General features: G+C 47.7%; 1 protein-coding gene across 1 annotated transcript in view; it reads right to left on the bottom strand.

Annotated features, from left to right (window-relative positions):
- The window catches only part of LOC147747129 (cytochrome P450 4B1-like), a 155,805-nt gene that overhangs the window by 136,062 nt on the left and 548 nt on the right, over nt 1–19,195 (bottom strand). The window contains exon 2 of the mRNA XM_086952387.1: nt 7,439–7,583. Within this exon, the coding sequence (XP_086808513.1) occupies nt 7,439–7,583 (145 nt within the window). The remainder of the gene's footprint in view (nt 1–7,438; nt 7,584–19,195) is intronic.

Below are 19,195 nucleotides of genomic sequence, written 5' to 3'. Positions count from 1 at the left end.
CCTTTCATCTGCGACCCCAGGTAGAGGAGGAACTCAAGAAGCTGGAGGCAGCTGGAATTATTGAGAGGGTGACAGGGCCCACACCCTGGGTTTCTCCCATCGTTGTCACTCGGAAGCCCAAGCAGCCGGGCGCAATGAGGATCTGTGTAGACATGCGACTACCCAATGCTACAAACGGGAAGGACATATCACCCCAACTATAGATGATCTCATCGGGGAAATGGCCGGAGCCTGCTGGTTTTCTAAGCTTGATCTTCGATCCGGATAGCATCAGTTGGTGCTAGATGAAGCCTCCCGAAACATTACCACCTTGTCAACGCACGTGGGGCTTCGCTGCTATACACTATTGAGTTTCGGGGTGTCCAGTGCGGCGGAGGAGTTTCAGAACATTATACACGAGCTGATCATGGACATCCCAGGTGTAATCAATGTCAGCAACGACATCATGGTCCATGCAAAATCGCTTCCAGAACACAATTCTCACCTCACAGTGCTTCGTCGGCTGCGGGATGCTGGACTTACCCTGCACTGGGTAAAGTGCGAATTTCTGAAGAAAAAAATACAATTCTTTGGATACACTTTCTCCATGGAAGGAGTCAACCCAGACCCAGAAAAGGTCAGAGACATCAAAGACGCAGCCGCTCCTGCCAGTGTGACTGAAGTCTGTAGCTTCCTCGGTATGGTGAACTATTGCAGCAGGTTCATTCAGGACTTGACCACTCTGACAGTACTGCTGCATGAACTTACCAAGGACTCGGTCCCTTGGAAGTGGGGTCTGGACCAAGCCAAGGCTTTCAAGGAAATCAAGAACACGCTCTCAGAGGCCACAACGCTCGCCTTCTTTGACCCGGGGAAGATGACCCAGATAGCGGTGGATGCGGGGCCTCTGGGCTTAGGAGCTGTACTGCTACAAAGACAGCGTCAGGAAGATGACTGGGCCGCTGTGACCTTTGCGAGTCGGTCCCTTATGGAAACTGAACAGAGATACTCTCAAATCGAGAAGGAAGCCATTGCCATTCATTGGGGTGTCGTCACTTTCACTTGTATGTTTATGGCAAGCCATTTATAGTGACGCCAGACCATGAACCCTTAGTGGCCCTGTTTTCTGGCACCTCTACCAAACCACCTCACAGGATTGAGAAGTGGATGCTGCAACTTCAAAATTATAACTGCAAGGTAGAATATCAGCCAGGACCCGCAATCCTGCGTACTACCCACCCCAGGGCAGCAACAGCACAGGAAATGGACGAAGCGGCCGACACTGAAGAGTATGTCAGGTGTGTTGTGGCCCGTTCATGCCCACTCCCCCTATACATGGCTGATCTAGTGGAGGCAACTTCCAAGGATGACTGACTGCAAAGAGTCAAGGCGGCTCTCCGGAGTGGCAATTGGCACAAGGCTAAAGAGGAGTGGAAGCTATTGACCATACCTGCCCAGGGGATCATGGAGAGCTTATACCACGTCGGAGACGAGCTTACCGAAGACACTACGGGGTGTTTACTAACGGGACATCGGCTGGTGATCCCCACATCCTTAACCGATAGGTGCGATCAGCTTCCCCACATAGGGCATCAAGGCATGGTAAAGACTAAATCCCGTCTCCGAACCAAAGTGTGGTTCCCACTGATGGACGAACTAGTGGAGGCTACAGTACGTTCTTGCTCGTCATGTCAAGTGACCGGAGAAATGCCACGTCCTGCCCCAGTCGTCGCGGAACCTCGTCCGAGGTCTCCGTGGTCCTGTGTTAGTCTGGACTTTGGAAGTCTGCCGGATGTTCGTCACATGTTCGTGGCCATTGATGAACATTCAAAATATCCTGAAGTTGAAATCATAACCTCTCCTAGTGCCTCTGAGGTAATACTGAAGATTGAAAAAATCATAAATGCCCATGGCCTCATCCAGGAGTTGCGAACAGATAGTGGGCCTCCTTTCCAGGGGCAGGAACTGGCCACCTGCCTCAACAATCTTGGCATTCGTCACCGCTGAATCATTCCCAGATGGCCCCGAGCCAATGGTGAAGTGGAGAGATTTATGAGGACTCTAAATAAAGTAATTCGAATTGCTCATGACAAGAGACAGTCCATAGAACTGGCTATTTTCACTTTTCTTAGGAGCTACCGTCAGACGCCCCATACCACCACGGGTGTCACACCTGCTCATCTGTTCATGGGCCGGGTGGTCATGGACTCCATTCCGCCTCACCCGCAATGGCAGCCGAAAACCTCTGATGATCCCCGGATTGATGCCCGACGTCGGGAGGCCTACACCCAAGCCAGTCAACGGAAACGGAGAAAGGCCAAGCATCGCCAGCTCGAAAAAGGAGACTTGGTGCTACTTAAGAATCGCTTTGCACTGGCAAGTTTCAGCTGCCTTATGAAAAGATGCCTTAGACTGTAGTCAGTGTCAAAGGTACCCGGATCATTGCGACCCGTGGTAGAGAAACGGTAGCCCGAAATGTGTTGCACTTCAAGAAGTATCACACGGAGGTGACAGCGTCGTCCCAAGGTCCGCCTAAAGCTGATTATGGTGCCCCATTGGGGGTCAGAGAAGATCAAGACGTAGTGACGGAGCTGGCTTCCCTGGAGGAGCGTGGTGGGCCAGTGCGGGGCTGGAAGGTCCTACTGATCAATCTGAGACTGGTAGCTGTGAGTCTGTGTCAGAAGCGGAAAGTGCTGAGTATCTAAGCTGGGGACTGTCCCAGTATCCCCTGCGGAGAAATCCTGAACCGTCATGCCGATTGAAGGACTAGCTAACGTAGGACTGTTCTTTATTTGATATTGACTGAATGCTCCTAAGCCGGAAATGCATAGTGTGACAATTGGTCCGGTGCTGTTGTTTCAGTCTAATATTGTTTTGGTGTTTGTTGGGGAGGAATGTTGTATGGTGCCTGTGATGCAACAGGCACGTATGTGACGTAGAGGTCAGGTGACCTCAGTTAAATAAAAGTTGGGTGCAATCAGACGTACGCCCTTCTGGTGACGGAGGCAAGCCCCTGAAGCAATACACACTCTGTCTCCTGTACTTAATTAAAGTGCCTCAGCCCCCCAGATTACCCACCTCTGTGTTGGCGCTGCCCCACTGCCCAACACAACACATATGGCTGCCTGTCCACAGTACAGGTCCTAAGAAGAGCTGGCTAGTCCAGTTGCCCTTTGACCACCAGGAACTCAATGTTTCTTCGGGTGGTTTGCAGAATAACCCGTGGGGCCTGGCACAGAACTGCCATTGGCCTTTAATCTCTCCCTGGGGCCCTGCCGTCCGCCCAGGCCCAAAGGAACCGTTCATGCGAGCACCGTCCAGGGAGCATTGGGTCATTTTAGTTGACACACGCCTGTGGAAAGGCTCTTTAATGCTGAGTTTGCACTCTCTCTTCCTTTCCATCTATGATCTGAAGCTATTACTAACATATAGCTGGGTCGAGTCTGAGGTACAAGGCGAGCAATCCTCCGATGGACTGGGAGGCACCCCGAGTAATTACTAATGCCTGAGACTAATTGAAGCATCTCAGCCATCACTTTTTTACTTCAGTGCTTAACTGAAATATGGCTGCAGTTACCACAAGCCTGGAGAGTCTACCAGGCAATACAGACATCAGAACTTAACATGTGCATTTGAAAGCCCACCTTTACCGTGGTACTCATTTCATCGACTTGAGATGGATGAAAGGCTGAGTGGAGCCGCTAGGATTTGAAACTGTGACCATGAGGTCGAACACATGACACTGAGGCACCAGACCCGGCTTAGCTCTCAATTCCAGCTTCTATTCATAGACTTCTCTTTTTACTGTACATTTGATGTAACGGACCAGTGTCCATTCATGTGAATCATGCTGCAGCCTTAAGGCCCTTATATGCAACAGGACCTTGCACTAATTTGACATATAATTTAATACCATAAAAAACAATGCCTCCTACTAATGACTAAATTGGACCACGGCATGTACCTGTCTATGCATTCAGAGACTGATGGATATCAACATTTATTATTCAGCATTTCCTTTGCTTACTTCTATGTTTCTCATGTTTCCTTCCTGGCTCACTGCTTCCCTTTGCTCTCATAGCCAATCACAATGTCCACCTCATGGCAAACCACAAGTTACACGCAGGCCTTGTTTATGGCTTTGCTGGAAAATTGTGAGCCTTGCAAACCCCTCTTTGCACAAGACACAGAATTACGAGCTGCGCGGAAATTCTCATACGGGGCAAATGAATGTGTACCATTAAGTCTGCACCTCCTGTTCAATTTTGGCAGGCCAAACCTCCTGGAATTTATTTAGTGGTGGAGGGGAAGCCCCGTAGTTATTGATAGTGGGATTTCGGTGCGGTAAGCACCACGATCCATATGACACCGGTGAAAACTTGGAATAGGCTCTATTTATCGCAACAGGTACAGTCCGAGCCCCGGGCTGTCCTGTTTTATTCGGTGTGATAAAGTACACTTACCGGGCCACTTGTGCTCAGCACCTGAGTGTGATAACAGGGCGGGCCCTTCCACCAGGCTCTGCACTGTTAATCACACTGTTTGACATAGAGCCTTCTGGTGGCTTCTGAGCGCTGACCTAAGCTGCAGTTTCATTAGCTGTGATTTAAGGACCCCTCTCTCTCTTAAGAGAATGCTATTCCATGTAATGCAGAACTTAGAACAGGTGATCCGAATGCGTTCTTACGAAGAAGGGGGTTGAGAAGAGAAACTGTAACAGTGAAGCTGGAGGTAACTTAATGGAAAATGAACTTGGATTGTAACTACTTATTTCATGGTGGATCTTTACATAACTGGCGACGAGTAGGGGTCTGTGCAGGGGGGGGCAGACTTTGGAGTGCCTCCACCCCAGGATAAAGATAGTAACTACCAACTCAACTGTCTGGCATTCACGAGAAGAACTAATAACGTGTGGATATAGACACTGAGATGGTGACTGTAACAAGCTAACAGCATTGGGAGCACTTGTTCCGTGTAGACATTCATTAAAGAAATGTGTGGACTTAATGGAGCTATTGTGCCAACGAGTGTAAAGATGAACTGTCCCTGCGGCTTCTCAAGTGTGAAGAATTTGAGGTATAAACCATTGCAGCGTGTAGAACTGTGAATGCGGTGTAATTAGTGTGTACAGAAGAAAAGGTGAGAAGAGGGAATGCGCGCGTAGATTAGATCTCTGTGTCCTGTGAGGCGTAACTACACTGCACAAAATAAAGGAATGTGTCGGGATTGATAGCAAAGGAATGCAGACTGGGAAACCTTTTGCAATGATGGCGAGTAAACACAAACGTTCCTTGTAATGAGGCATACAATGGCACTTCTTCACAAAGCCAAGTTTCTCAGTCTGCATTCCATTGCTATGAAGGTCTTTAGGAGGCAATGGTGCCATCTCTGATTCTATAGCAAGGAATGTATCTTAGCAACTACTGAGTATTCAATGGTGGAGAGCAGGGAGAGTGTCTCTGTATTAAACTCAGACATTTGAGGAAAGTACCTTGACACAACACACCATTTTGGAAAAGGGAACTTATGCAAGACAAATATCCAATATATGAATGTATCAAGAAAACTTACACGACAAACATCCATACAAGAGTCTATCACACTCATGCGTGTTTTGGTTGATTATGTTAATTTGTTATGGTAATTAGTTATTTTGGTCAGTTATTTTAGTTTTTTATGTTCACTAACCTTTTATATTTCCCCAACAGGTTGGAACTATACCAATGTATTGTTTATTTGTATGATTATTTGTTGAGATGACTCATCGAGGTTTAGCTCCGCCACCAATGTTTCTTGCCACCGTCGATACCATGGAAACAGTGGAAAAAGTTGTTTGTCACTTGCATGTTGGTAATTGGTGCCGACAAATATGGTCCGGTAAGAAGACATGCAATTTTAATCCACCAACCTGGTGTCAATGGACGAGGATGTATGAAGACCTTCCTGAGATCTCTTTGCGGATGGGAGATGGACAACCCAACAATCTTTACAAAATGTCCTTACAAATGTTAGCTGTGCATTTTATAGCAAAAGTAAACAGTGTATTGGAGTGACATAGGTTTTTTCCCCGAGTGCAAAGGTCAGTATAAGATTCTGCATTTTATGTGACAGCATTAAGGAGTCTGTCTTTAACATGCCAGTTTGAAAACTTCATACAGGACCAAATTGTAGGATGCACAAATAATAAAAGAATTAAGGAGAAACTGTTGATCAAGGATCCCACGCTTGAAGAGGCAAGGCAAATTGCCAAGGGATTAGGGTACATAAAATGTGGATAAAGCCAATGGATAAGAACAGTGACTTTGTGAGCGATTTAGTAAAAGAGCGTTCAGCCAAGTTGTAGGCAGAGGCATAGATAGCAAGGGGAGTGTTGCAGGCAATGATTCTGCCCCCCGCTCCTACCTGCAGCCGTCGTGGGGAGCCATAGCATGGATTGACAGCACCCTCCCCCTCCCCTTTTACCTGCAGCCTGTCGTGAGGCGGCGGAGCAAGGATAGCCAGCACCCCCACCGCCCCAGCCCGCTCTTACATGTGGCCCAAGGACAGGCAAAAGCTGGGTGTCAACAGGTATTTCTATGCCACTGAGTGTAGGAAGTGTGTATGTCAACAGATTGAGGGCCATATTATCAAGAAAGGGCGATATATTGTTGCCGCTTTTAGCGGCAGGAAACTGCTGCTAAAGCGGCGATAATGGGCTTGATAATATGCCCTTGTGAATTCCCATAGAAGCCCAGGTTAACACCAGAAGGGCATATTCCCAAGCCCATTATCGCCACTTTAGCAGCAGTTTCCTGCAGATAAAAGCGGCAACAATGTATCGCCCTTTCTAGATAATATGGCCCTGAGTTGTTTCTTTTCCCTCCTGTCGCTCTCATATTCAGCTCTTTTCCTCAACTTTCTCTTCGTTACTTACAATGCGTTTCATAGTTTGCTTCTCTCTCTCTCTTTGTCTCTCTCTATCTCTCCTCACCTTTCTCCTTATGACCTCGCTCAAATTATTTCTCCTCTTTCTACTCTCTTACTTTCTGTGTGCTGTTTCACATTTACCATTATTTTTATAATCTGCATTTCACACCCTCCTCCTCTCTTTCTTCAATGCCCTCTCTGTCTTTCTCTGGTGGTACTTCTCTATTTCACTTTGTATATATTACAATTGTGTTGCTTTATTCTCTCCACCCAGCCAACATCCCACAGGGCAGACCGTGCCCAGGCGGCAGCAGCCACTGGGCCTTATTTTGTCAGCTCGCACGGACACTGGATGACTGGATGAGGGGCCTATCCATTACCTGTGCCCACTCATCCCTCCACCGCAGGGTAGGGCCCTGCATAACGTCCCTGTTTAAAATATGCATGCAATCTGCGTTTCATGAATATTTGTTATGCAACGAACTACATGCTTATTATTCTTCCAGTTTTGGCAAAATCTTGTAAAATGTTTAGATTGTGCACAACTACCTACCTCCTCTGCCGAACACAGCCTTGGCGTAGTCTGGGTGGCTAATAAATAGAAACGGTGTGAAATTTCCGAACCAAACAGGGAAGGCATATGGATATTGCTTTGTCCAAGAAACAAGTTTGTCGAGCTCTTTTCCATCTTGCCGAAACTGAAAACAGATATGATGAAAGTGAATTGAAGAAAAGCTAAAATCAAGAAAATGCAAGACAATCTTCAGCAATGGAATTAACAGTCAAATATTGAAGAACTGTATCAATGGCTTAATCAATCTTTATATTAATTTACTAACTTATATTTTTATGTAGACATATTTTCTCAACTACCTCACTCTTTAAGGCTCTTTAATTCCACTCAAATTAATGTATGGATGTAAAGTGAAGGCGCACAAATGTGGGAAGTAGCCCACCAGCCCAACAGGTCATGGAAAGCAATTTCCTCCACTCCTCTGGGGAGGACCATCACCATGACTGAGATCTCTGCTTGCCCTGTGAGGTTTGAGTAACCTCAAAATCAGAAAACCCAGCTCACGAGGTAGCCCGACATACCTGCATCTGATAAAAAAAACCACAGTGAGCATCTTCAGTGTGGAGCATTATTAATTTGTCTTTTCAAGATGATGGGATTAGGATCACAATACCTACTTGCACTCATCTGCTTGAGTCAGAGATGCAACTCACATAATCAAGCCAGTGTTTGCCAAAATCTAATCCTTGGTTTATTTAAAGTGATCAGACCATAGAATCCTGGCTTGTTTCCACATTTATTTGGCTACAAGAAAGTCTGCTCTGAAGAAAGGCACATTTCGGACTCCCTTAAGAATTAAAATATAATATATGAGTCCAGAATTTAGCAAGTCTGTGAAGGTGTGGTAGATCTCAGAAACAAGCCTGTCTTCTCCTTCTGTTTTACAGTTAGGAGAGATTGTGAATAGTTTCAGCAAATTCATTCTAAGGAAAATCAAGAGAGGGCTCTATTGACTGGTTCTGAATTCAAGAAAACTTTTTCTCGGGCTGCCCTTGCAAGAATCCTGCAACTTGCTTTTCTTCTTCCTTGCTTTTTATATCCTCTGTCTGGGAATTGGCCAATTATTGTTGTGCGTAAATTTTCCTTAGTGCCTGCCTTGCCTTTAGTTACTAAATTCAAGATTTGGTGTGCCCATAGCTATAAAATATCCCTAAACTCCTCCTGCTTCATTTTCTTCAAGCCAGCCTGCAATGGGGAAAGCTGGCCCTGGTTGTGGTGTTTAGTGCTTGTCAAACTACTGAAATATCTGCAAGCCCCATACTGCTGACAAAAAGTCTGAAATAAATGTTCTTAAGTTTTCTACGCATGCCTATAAAATCAATAAACTCATCCAATGACCCTCTCATAAGTTACCAACGAGGAATGACAGACAAACCTTTTTCCAAAACCACTGAAGAATGAAAAGAGAAACAGGTTCCGAGAAACCGTGCAGTGCATGGGTGGGCCAGGGAAGCTAAAAAACGGTATACACCTGTTACAACGCAACTTTTACAACTACCTACCATTACAACGCAACTTTTACAACGCATACCATTACAACGCATTGCGCTGGGGGGCGCTCTAGGATAGGGAATAAGTTTAATTTACTATCCAACACCTTCCCTAGTGTCCACGGGGACTGGAGTTGGAATAGTAAATTATACTTACCACTATCCAGCACCTCTAAGCGCTATGCGTTGTAATGGTATGCGTTGTAATGGTCGCTTTGTAATGGTAGGTAGTTGTAATGGTATGCGTTGTAACGTCATACATCCCTAAAAAACACCCAGTCTCAAAGTTGTTGCATAATATCCAGAAAATTAGCTGAACCATCTGGATTCCCTATTATCTCAAGCAGATATTTATCATGCCAGGTTCAGAGTATATGGATACCAACTCCCAAATTGTATGATGTCTATTTATAAGCCATTAGGATGGCTACTTGACCTGAACGCTCGTTTCTGATAAAATGGGGACTATGGGGGTCTTAAGGTTGAATTCCAAAAAGAAATACTAGACTATCCATCCTTCCATATGTCATTAAATTGAGTAATTATGATTTGCTATGCATGAGACTTAGACATGCATAGGACTAGGTGCTTATTAAAAAAAAGCCATTATGATATTGTGGTTGCATCAAATTTAATAGATAGCATGAAGGTAAAATCAACCCCTAGAATAATTTGACCGTGAAAGGAGGAGAGATGACCTGCCAGCCGAGACAATGTGGTTGGCTCCAAGAGGTACCGGGTCCTGGCTGCTGACCGCCAGAAATTGTAACCTCGCAATTTGTGAAATATAGGTAAATTTAATGCTGTTGTAATTCGGAAAGTAAAAGCAGTTTACGCCCCTCACAGAACAAAACTGTGAGCACCATATGTACGGCGGAGAATGATGATGAAAAGATTTTTCCAGCCAATCACTGTGGATCTTGGAATCCTCAGCATGGGGGAGAAGTGTCTCCCATAGAGAACCACAGAGGGTGAAATATCATTGAGCACCTGATAACATGATATGTCCTGCGGTTATTTCATTCACTGACGTTAAAGTTGTAGGGCCCGATTCACAGAATGAACTTAAGACTCAATCCTAAACTTACTACTATTTTGGCATTCACAGAACGAATTTACTACTTTTGGTATTCACAGAAGTTAGGATTTTGTCTTAAATCAGTCTTAAGTCTGTTTTAAGACAAATTTAAGACAAAATCCTAACTTCTGTGAATACCAAAAGTAGTAAATTCATTCTGTGAATACCAAAATAGTAGTAAGTGTAGGATTGAGTCTTAAGTTCATTCTGTGAATCGGGCCCTAAGATTTTTGTTAAAACTTAATTGGCCTTTTTAATATAGAGTATGGAAAGTGCATAAGACCTGCGTTTAGAAATATTTCTAAGAAAAAAAGCTAATAATTTAAAATCTAACATAGATTCACCCAGTTTTCACCAATATTACCACTTACCTTCTCGGCCAAGACTCACCCATCACCCCTCCCATCCTCTCTGCACTTCCTACTCTCTGCACTGATGATGCACTGCCCCGATCGCAGGGTGCCTCGAGTCCGGCTCGACCCATTCATTGCGCAAAAGAGTGATATCTGGATGGCTGTCTCTGGAGTCTGCCGAGCGGGGTCTGTCCACAGCATTGTGGGCACAGAAACTCTGAGGGGTGAGGAAAAAAAATTGAATCGAGAGACAAGAACGGATAGAAGTAAGAAAAAAAGATGAAGGATCCAGAAAAACTCTCAATTGAATTCCAAGGACCAAAAAAGTGAAAGTGTTACACTTGGCACCATTAGCGTGGGTCTCCCTTCCACTTTCTACTGTTGCCTCATCTGTTCTTGCTGGTCTAGATGCAGTGGGCACTTTGCCACTGCTGTTCAGTGCCAAAGTGCAAGTGCTCCCTATTGTAAATTGTTGTATAGATTAGTGATTCCATGATTGGTTATTTGATTTACTTATCAGTCCCTAGTACAGTGCACCATGTGTGTCCAGGGCTAGCAAATAAAATGCTGCTGGTGGGCTTGTGGCACTGATTGTGCCACCCACAGAAGCAGCTTGTAAAATGTGGCCCAGGCCTGCCATTGCAGAGCCTGTGTGCAGTCTGGAACTGCCATGTCGACTTGGCAAGTGCACCCACTTGCCATCTCCTCCTCTCCGGTAAGGAACTGTCACATTGCCTTCTCTGCGCTGCTGTAAGGAACAGGTGCGCTGCCTTCCCCGAAGGAAGGAACTCACGCTTTGCCTTCCCTGCGACTCTTTTGTTTGTTTTGTGTGAAGCATCTAAGGTACTATGTTGTAAAAGTGTTGCATTTATAACTTGCATTGAACTGAACTATTTCTACCATTTAAGAACCTTGTTTTTGATACTGCATTATGGATTTTTGCCGTTTGGTCTTGTTTAGATAAAGATTACTTATTTTTCTAAACTGGCGTGGTGTCCATTTGTAGTGTTTTCACTGTGTTACTGTATGTGTTCACTAATGCTTTACACACTGCCTCTGAGATAAGCCTGTCTGCTTGTGCCAAGGTAGCAAGGGGGTGAGCAGGGGTTATTTTAGGAGTCTATCCCCCTTTCCCTGACTAGAAGCAAGAGTCCCTATTTGGACAAAGGTGCAAACCATTGCCAACTAGAGACCCCCTTTTCTAACATTGGTGGTCAGCGGTGAGGATTTGGACTTGCATTTGTGATGTACATATAGTGATTGGTGTACACTACTAGTGATTGCAGACCATTACGCAACCACAGACAGTTTGGTTGAATTCTTCCTTGGAATTGTTTGCATTTTGAGTACTGCCAATTTTCAAAATGAGCAAACAAGGATCCATTGCATCTGTTGATATTGAATTTGAAGAAGAGTGGGTTGATACCTACACTGTGTCACAACTTAAATCCATCTGCAAAAAATGTTAAATCTCCACAAGAGGCCTCACAAGGAAGGAAGAGTTCCAAAGGCGCTGAGGGCCTGGTTGGAAGGAAGTCATGCCAGTGAGCCGACCGAGGATCCTACGTTAGAGGGGGAGAATTTAGAAGGGCAGCAGGATGGGTTAGTTGACCTAACTGGGCGGGGGAGTGCCTACCACGGAGGGCAGCAGTGTGCCGTCAAAGGGTCTGTCTCCAGGAGAGTTGGAGGACAGGGAAAAAAGCAGAGTGCATGAGATGGAGCTTGTTAAGCTCAAACTGGGGAGCTAGAGTGACATAGAGAATAAGAAATTGGAGTTGGAAAGCAAGAGATTGGCGATGGAGGAAAAAAAGATGCTCTTAGAGCATGAGATGGTATTGAGTGTGCTGGAGCTGAAGTTGAAGAGCTTAGAGATCACTCCCTCTGGTGGCAGCACACCATCAGTGACTGTAGAAGAAAAAGTATATATTCCCAAGGATGTGATTAAGGATTTCCAGAAGCGGGCAGTGGTTTAAGGCTTATGAGGTAGCCATAATGTCCCATAGAATCCTGAGAGAGATTGGGGAGGGGGTTGTGGGGCCCCTTCTTGGGTGAAGGAAGGGAAACCTTTCTAGCATTGCCCAAAGAGGATCAGGTGTCCTATGCCCCCATGAAGGAAGCCTTAGTAACCAGGTTTGGGTTGACCCCAGAGCTTTATACACAGATATTTAGAAATTGCAAGAGGCTGGAGTCTAGCACCTAGGTGGAATATGTGTCTTTTTTTGCAGAGCATTGGATGGTTGGGCGAAGGGTAGCAAGGCAAATGATTTTCAGGCGCTCTATGATTTGATTGCATGGGAACACTTGTACGGTAGTTGTTTTCCAGAGCTACGCCAGCACCTGATTTATAGTAGGCTGACTGATCCCAGGAAGCTTGCTGAGGAGGCAGACCGCTGGGTCAGTACCAGGGTCTACAAGGGTCTTGTGGAAGACTCGGCCAATGGTGGGCAGGGTCCCCAGCAGAAGAGTGGGGGGCAAGGGTAAACAAAAGGAGTTCCAAAAAGGGCCCCTAAGTAATCCCCAAGGGAACCAAGGTAAGGGTTCCCAGCCTCCCACTGACAAAAGACCATGGGTCAAGCCAGGTAAGCCTGGGCAGAAGGGTCCCAAAATCTGTTTTAGCTGTGGTCAGGATGGTCATTTCAGGGGAGATATTAAAGGCCCCATTAGGATGGCGGGCGGACTTTGCCTGCCCGCCATCCTCATGGTAATAGGGACCGCCCACCTTAAGGGTGGAGGTCCCGTTGCCAGCATTAGGATGTGCCCCCCACTGTGGCGGGCGCATCCCGCATTCCTACCATTGTGGCGGGCGGTGCACTCAGCAATGCCCGCCACAATGGCAGGAAAGCATGCTGCGCACTTCCATGCACGTGGTGCCTGCCATGCTGTGCATGGAACTGTTGGGGGGTACCATAGGTACCCCCCATGTGCACCCCCCCCCCCCCCCCGGAGTCCCTGGGGGCCTGCAACGGGCCCCTGCAGGGATTCTCCGCATGCCTTTCCGTGGCGGCATTGCCGACACGGAAAGGCATCCACAATTGCCCATCCTAATATGGCTGGCGGTGTCTGATAGACACCGCCACCATATTCTTCATTTTCCGCCCGGCCGCAAGGCGACTGGGGCAGAAAAGCGGCGGACAGTCTTTCCGTCCGCCGAGTTCCCCCGCCATACTAATATGGGGGAAACGAGTGTGGATGTCGGGCTGATTGCCCCCGCCAGGCTGGTGTTGGCTACTGCCAGCCTGGCGGGGGCAATCCTCCCGACATCGTAATGGGCCCAACCAGTTACCACTGCACCCACTGGTGCACCGTCCCGGCAGAGGACTGGTATAACCCTGGGGGAGGAGTTGGGTGCCCAAGGTGGGTGGGGTCCCACAGAGATGACCCTAGTCTCTTTAGAGACAGTGAGATGGTCCCTAGGACTCAATTGCCTGATAACACTAAGAAGTACAGGCAGTGGATGACCATCAATGGCCATAGGGTGGAGCTCTGAGAGACACAGGAGCCAGTGTGACAGCTGTCAGTTGTCGGCTGGTGTCTGAAGAGCAGGTGATCCCCGATGCATTCTACCCTGTAATTGCTGCTTACACTTCAGAGAACCACTGCAAGGTGTCTCAGGTTCCCTTTGAGTGGGGGGGGAGGGGTCACAGGTACCTTTCAAGTAGCTGTGAGGCCAGCCATGCCTGTTGACTGTCTGCTAGGAAATGATGTGGAGATCTCCCCTTGGGCTAAAGTGGAGAGAAGGTCTCAATGGCAGCCAGTAATGGTGTTCAAGAGGACCTGGTGCCTGAAAGAGTGGCCCATGTTACTGCCTTAGTGAGAAGAGGCAGTAGGCACGGGAAACCAGCCCCCGAAGTTCCCACGGTCCAGGAGGAGGCAAACCTTGAGGGGGATGCAATGGAGCCTACAGCTGAACAAGTGGCTGAACTGGGGACCTGCCTGAGCTGACCCATTGGCATCAGGAAGGAGGCCCCTCCAGGGAAGAGTTCTGTGAGGAGCATAAGAAATACCATTCTCTTGTGGGTTTGCGGCAACAGGCTGCAAACCAGGGTGCAGGTGATCAGTTTAGATCACATTGGATTTACTGAGAGAATGGTCTCCTGTATAGTGAGCTAGGGTTGCTGAGCCTGGGTCAGCCTGTGTGCTGGTGGTGCCCTAGCGCTTCAGAGCCTTCCTACTGGGTCTGACTCATGATGTTGCTTTAACAGGACATTTGGGGCAAGACAAGACCTTTGAGAGGCTTGTCACCCACTTTTATTGGCCCCAAATGTGCAAGAGTTCAGATAATCATTGCAGGACCTGTCAGACTTGCCAGGCAAGTGGTAAGAGTGGGAGGAAGCACGAGGCTCCTCTCCAGCCTTTCCCTGTGGTCAGCACCCCCTTTGAAAGGGTAGGCATTGACATTGTGGGGCCTGTGGATCCCTAGACAGCCATGGGCAACAGGTTCATCCTGGTCTTGTGGACCATGCCATCTGTTAACCGGAAGCCGTCCCTCTCCAGACTCTGACAGCTCCTGTGGTGGGTTGTGCATTGATGAGGATTTTCTCCCGTGTGGGGTTCCCCAGAGATGGGGTGTCAGATGGCAGTACCAACTGCATATCTAAGTATATGAAGTCCCTGTGGCAGGAGTGTGGTGTGACCTATAAGTTTACCAGTCCTTACCAACCTCAAGGTAATTGGCTGGTTGAGAGATTCAACCTGAAGGGCATGATTATGGGTCTTGAGGAACCCATGAGCTGTAAGTGGGACATCCTCTTGCCATGCCTTCTGTTTGCTTACAGAGAGGTACCACAGAAGTCCTTATGGTTCAGCCCCTTTGAACTATTGTATGGTCACCCTGTAAGAGGACCTCAAGTTTGGTGAAAGAAGGCTTGGAGAAGCTCCCAGTAAACCTCCCCAGTATGTACATAGCTACATGCTTGCATTCAGAAACCAGACGAGGCATTTCAGACATCTCTCTCAGGTGAATCTGGAAGCCAGCCAGGAGGAGATGAATAGTTGGTATAATCAGAATGCCACTCTGATCGAGTTTCAGCCTGGACCAAAAGTTTGGATCATGGCCCTTGCGCTTTCCAGGATAAGTGGACCGGACCATTTGAGGTGGTGGAGCGCAGAGTAATGTCACTTCCTTGGTGGACTTGTAGGCTCCTAGGAACCTTTTGCGGGTCCTGCATGTGAACCGCCGGAAGCCCGACTTGGAGAGGTCTGAAGTGGGCATGCTCGAAACAACAGATGCTGGGATGGAAGAGGAGACTGAACCTTTTCCAGACCTCCAGTCTGCCAAGGAGCAAGCTGGACAGAGTGAGCCTCTCTACCGCCCTGACCCCTGAGCAGCATAATGACTGTCACCAACTTTTGGGACAGTTTCCTGACCTGTTCTCTCTGCCCCTGGTGTCCCTCAAGGGTGTATCCATGATATGGACTCTGGGGACAGTCCTCCAGTAAAACAAAAGTATTACAGAGTGACTGACAGGGTCAGAGCTTGCATCAAGGAGGAGGTCTGCAAGATGTTAGCGCTAGGGTTGATTGAGTCCTCAAACAGCCCTTGGGCCAGCTCAGTGGTCTTGGTCCCAAAGGCTGCCGCACCGGGTGCCACGCCAGAACTCCGGTTCTGTGTGGACTACAGAGGGCTCAATTCAGTCACTAGGACTGACGCACACCCTATCCTCAGAGTTGATGAGCTCATTGATCGGTTGGGGGCCACACGGAACCTCAGTACGTTTGTCTTAACATCTGGGTACTGGCAGATCGCCTTGATTGATGGGGCAAGAGAGAGGTCAGCATTCTCCACACCAGATGGGCACTACCAATTCCAGGTGATGCACTTTGCTGATGAAGAATGCCCCTGCGACCTTTCAGAGGATGGTCAACCAGGTGTTGGCTGGACTGATGGATTACAGTGCCGCCTACCTGGATGACATTGCAGTGTTCAGTGCCACTTGGGAGGAACCTCTGAACCACCTCTGGGATGTGTTGAAGGCGCTGCCGAGGGCAGGCCTCACCATCAAGGCGAGTAAGTGCCAGATTGGGCAGGGTTATGCGATGTACTTGGGACACCAGGTTGGGAGTGGCCAGGCGGCGGCCCTACAGCCCAAGATTTATATTATTCTGGCTTGGGAACCCCCTAAGACCCAGACAGAGGTGAGATCAGGGCTTGCACTAATTATAGGCATTTGAACCAGACTAATAATGGAGGATTTCAGTGCCATCTACCTGGATGACATTACAGTGTTTAGTGCCACTTGGGAGGAACATCTGCTCCACCTCTGGGAAGCGTTGAAGGCACTGCAGAGGGCAGGCCTCACAATCAAGGCGAGTAAGTGCCACATCGGGCAGGGCTCTATGGTGTACTTGGGACACATGGTTGGGAGCGGCCAGGTGGCAACCCTAAGGTAGGCCCAAGGTACCCCTGTGGGAAGGGTGCGTTGTATGTGAAAAGTAGGACATGCCTTGGTGTGTGTGGCATGTCCTAATAGTGAATTACAGCCAGTTTTGTTTTTCACTATTGAAAGGCTATCTGTTCCCATAGGCCAGAATGGCAGTATGATTATGCCATCTTATAAACATAACTGACCCAGGGGACAAGATAGGAAAATAAAGTTTAGTATACCTGAACTAAGAATGTTAAAGTGCATCTTTTACTGTGGGTGATTTTAAAATTCTTTGTTTGAAAATACCACTTTTAGAAAGTAGGATTTTCTTGCCTAACTATCCAGTATGCATCTGCTAGGTTTGTGTATTGCATGTCTGGCTTGTGAGTGACAGGAGCTGGGAGAGGGCTGAGGCTCCAGCACTCTGATGAGTCAGGGCTGGGCTGAATGGGACCTGGGTTGAATTTAGAGTAAGGAGAGGAGATTTCCTTTCACCTGCCTGGGCCAGGTCTGCTTTCAACAATGCTGTCTCCACCTCCTGCAGTGACTAACATGCAAAAAAGGGAAGGTTTAGGGACTGGCAAGTGGATGCACTTGCCAAGTGGACATGGCAGACCCAGACTGCACACAGGCTCTGCAATGGCAGGCCTGAGACACATTTTACAAGCTGAGGCTGTGGGTGGCACAATCAGTGCCACAAGCCCACCAGCAGCATTTGATGTACAGGCCCTGGGCAAACATGGTGCACTGTACTAGGGATTGATAAGTAAATCAAATAACCAATCATGGAATCACTAATCCATACAACAATTTACAATAGGGAGCACTTGCACTTTGGCACTGAACATCAGTGGCAAAGTGCCCAAAGCATCTAGACCAGCAAAAACAGATGAGGCAAGAGCAATAAGTGGAAGGGAGACCCACGCCAATGGTGACATGTCTAACACATGTCCCCTCCAGCTGAAATGTGGGGAGAATTACCCATCCTCTTGGGAGCTCTCTCACTAAGGGGGAAAAATCTGGACAGACCATCAGCATTTGCGTGTTCTGGACCAGGGCTGTGTTACACCGTGAAATTCATCCCTGTAGGAAAATGAACCACCTCAACAACTTTGGATTCTCATCCCTCATCTGCATCAACCATCGGAGGGGTCTGTGGTAAGTCTGAACCCGGAAGTAAGTCCCAAACAAGTATGGTCTCAACTTCTTCAGTGCCCAGACCACAACAAATGCCTCACACTCAGTCGCACTCCACCTCTGCTCCTGTGGAAGTAACCTCCTACTAATGAAGGCTACAGTTGGTCTAGGTCATCTTCATTCTTCTGTGAAAGCACAGCCCCCACACCATGTTCCGAAGCATCTGTCTGCACAAAGAATTCCTTTGAGAAGTTGGGCGCCTGAAGCATGCGCGCCCCTACAGCCCAAGATTGATACCATTCTGGCTTGGGAATCCCCTAAGACCCAGACAGAGGTAAGACCAGTGCTTGCACTAACTATGGTCATTTACATCCCCATGAACATAATAGATTACATCATATTCATTTATCTATTTAGTTAGCTGTCTAGAGAACATGTATTTGCTTTTCAAGTGACAGTGACAACTGCAAGGATTTCTGCACCGAGGCTTTCCCAAAACCATCTCTGAGAGAAGAAACTCTGCTCAGCTTGAGCTACAGGAGTTTTTTCCACCTTGGAGGGTGCACTCTTTGACAGTGTGCTATGGCCCTACCAGAGGAACATCTCTCCACTGCTTTTCAGGAGTGAAAAATGAAAAATAAAATGATAATAACAGACTTTATCATTGCTATATGTTTCTCGCTCACTTCCTGCAGCCGAGCCAAGGGCCGGGTGGGGCCATCCAGTCTGACACAACATAGCTGCCGCAAGGAGGAGGAGTGGAAAGTGCTCATGATAATTTGGCCAGCCGTCTAAGGCCAGCCAAACTGCTATGCGCGTTTCGGTCTCTCCACTTGAGCTGTGCTGTACAGCCAGGTGGAGAGCAAGGTTGAGAGCTAGCAGAGAGTTGCAGCCCCTTAGTGGGCGCCTTACTAGGGTGCTCATGCGAATCACGGTGCTGCAGTCATGCTGGGTAATACCAGCATGAAACCAGCATCTGGATTGGTGTAGGAAAGCCAGTGGGATGACGGGAGTCAAGGACCAGAGGCCGGAAGAGCACCGACGCTGCAGTTAGCAGCTAAGCATTTTGTAAATTATTTCCCCACGCTGATCCCACGCTGCTTCCCTGCGCAGCCCAATCACTTTAATGCCCCTGATGCCGCCACTGCCTGCCACAACCCCTCATTCCAGGGCCAAGGGTGGTGGTGGAAATATACTGCAGAATCCATGACGTCACGTGAGAGGACACCCAAACTGCTTGTGAACAGGCATGATGCAACAAGTGTCCAACAGGGGCCACACATCTTTATTGGGCATAGCTGCTTCCTGTGGAA

The sequence above is a fragment of the Lissotriton vulgaris genome, chromosome 1_1 (assembly GCF_964263255.1).
Source record: "Lissotriton vulgaris chromosome 1_1, aLisVul1.2, whole genome shotgun sequence".
NCBI lineage: Eukaryota > Metazoa > Chordata > Amphibia > Caudata > Salamandridae > Lissotriton > Lissotriton vulgaris.
The sequence above is the reverse complement of the archived record's forward strand: the minus strand, read 5'-3'. Positions and strand labels throughout refer to the sequence as shown.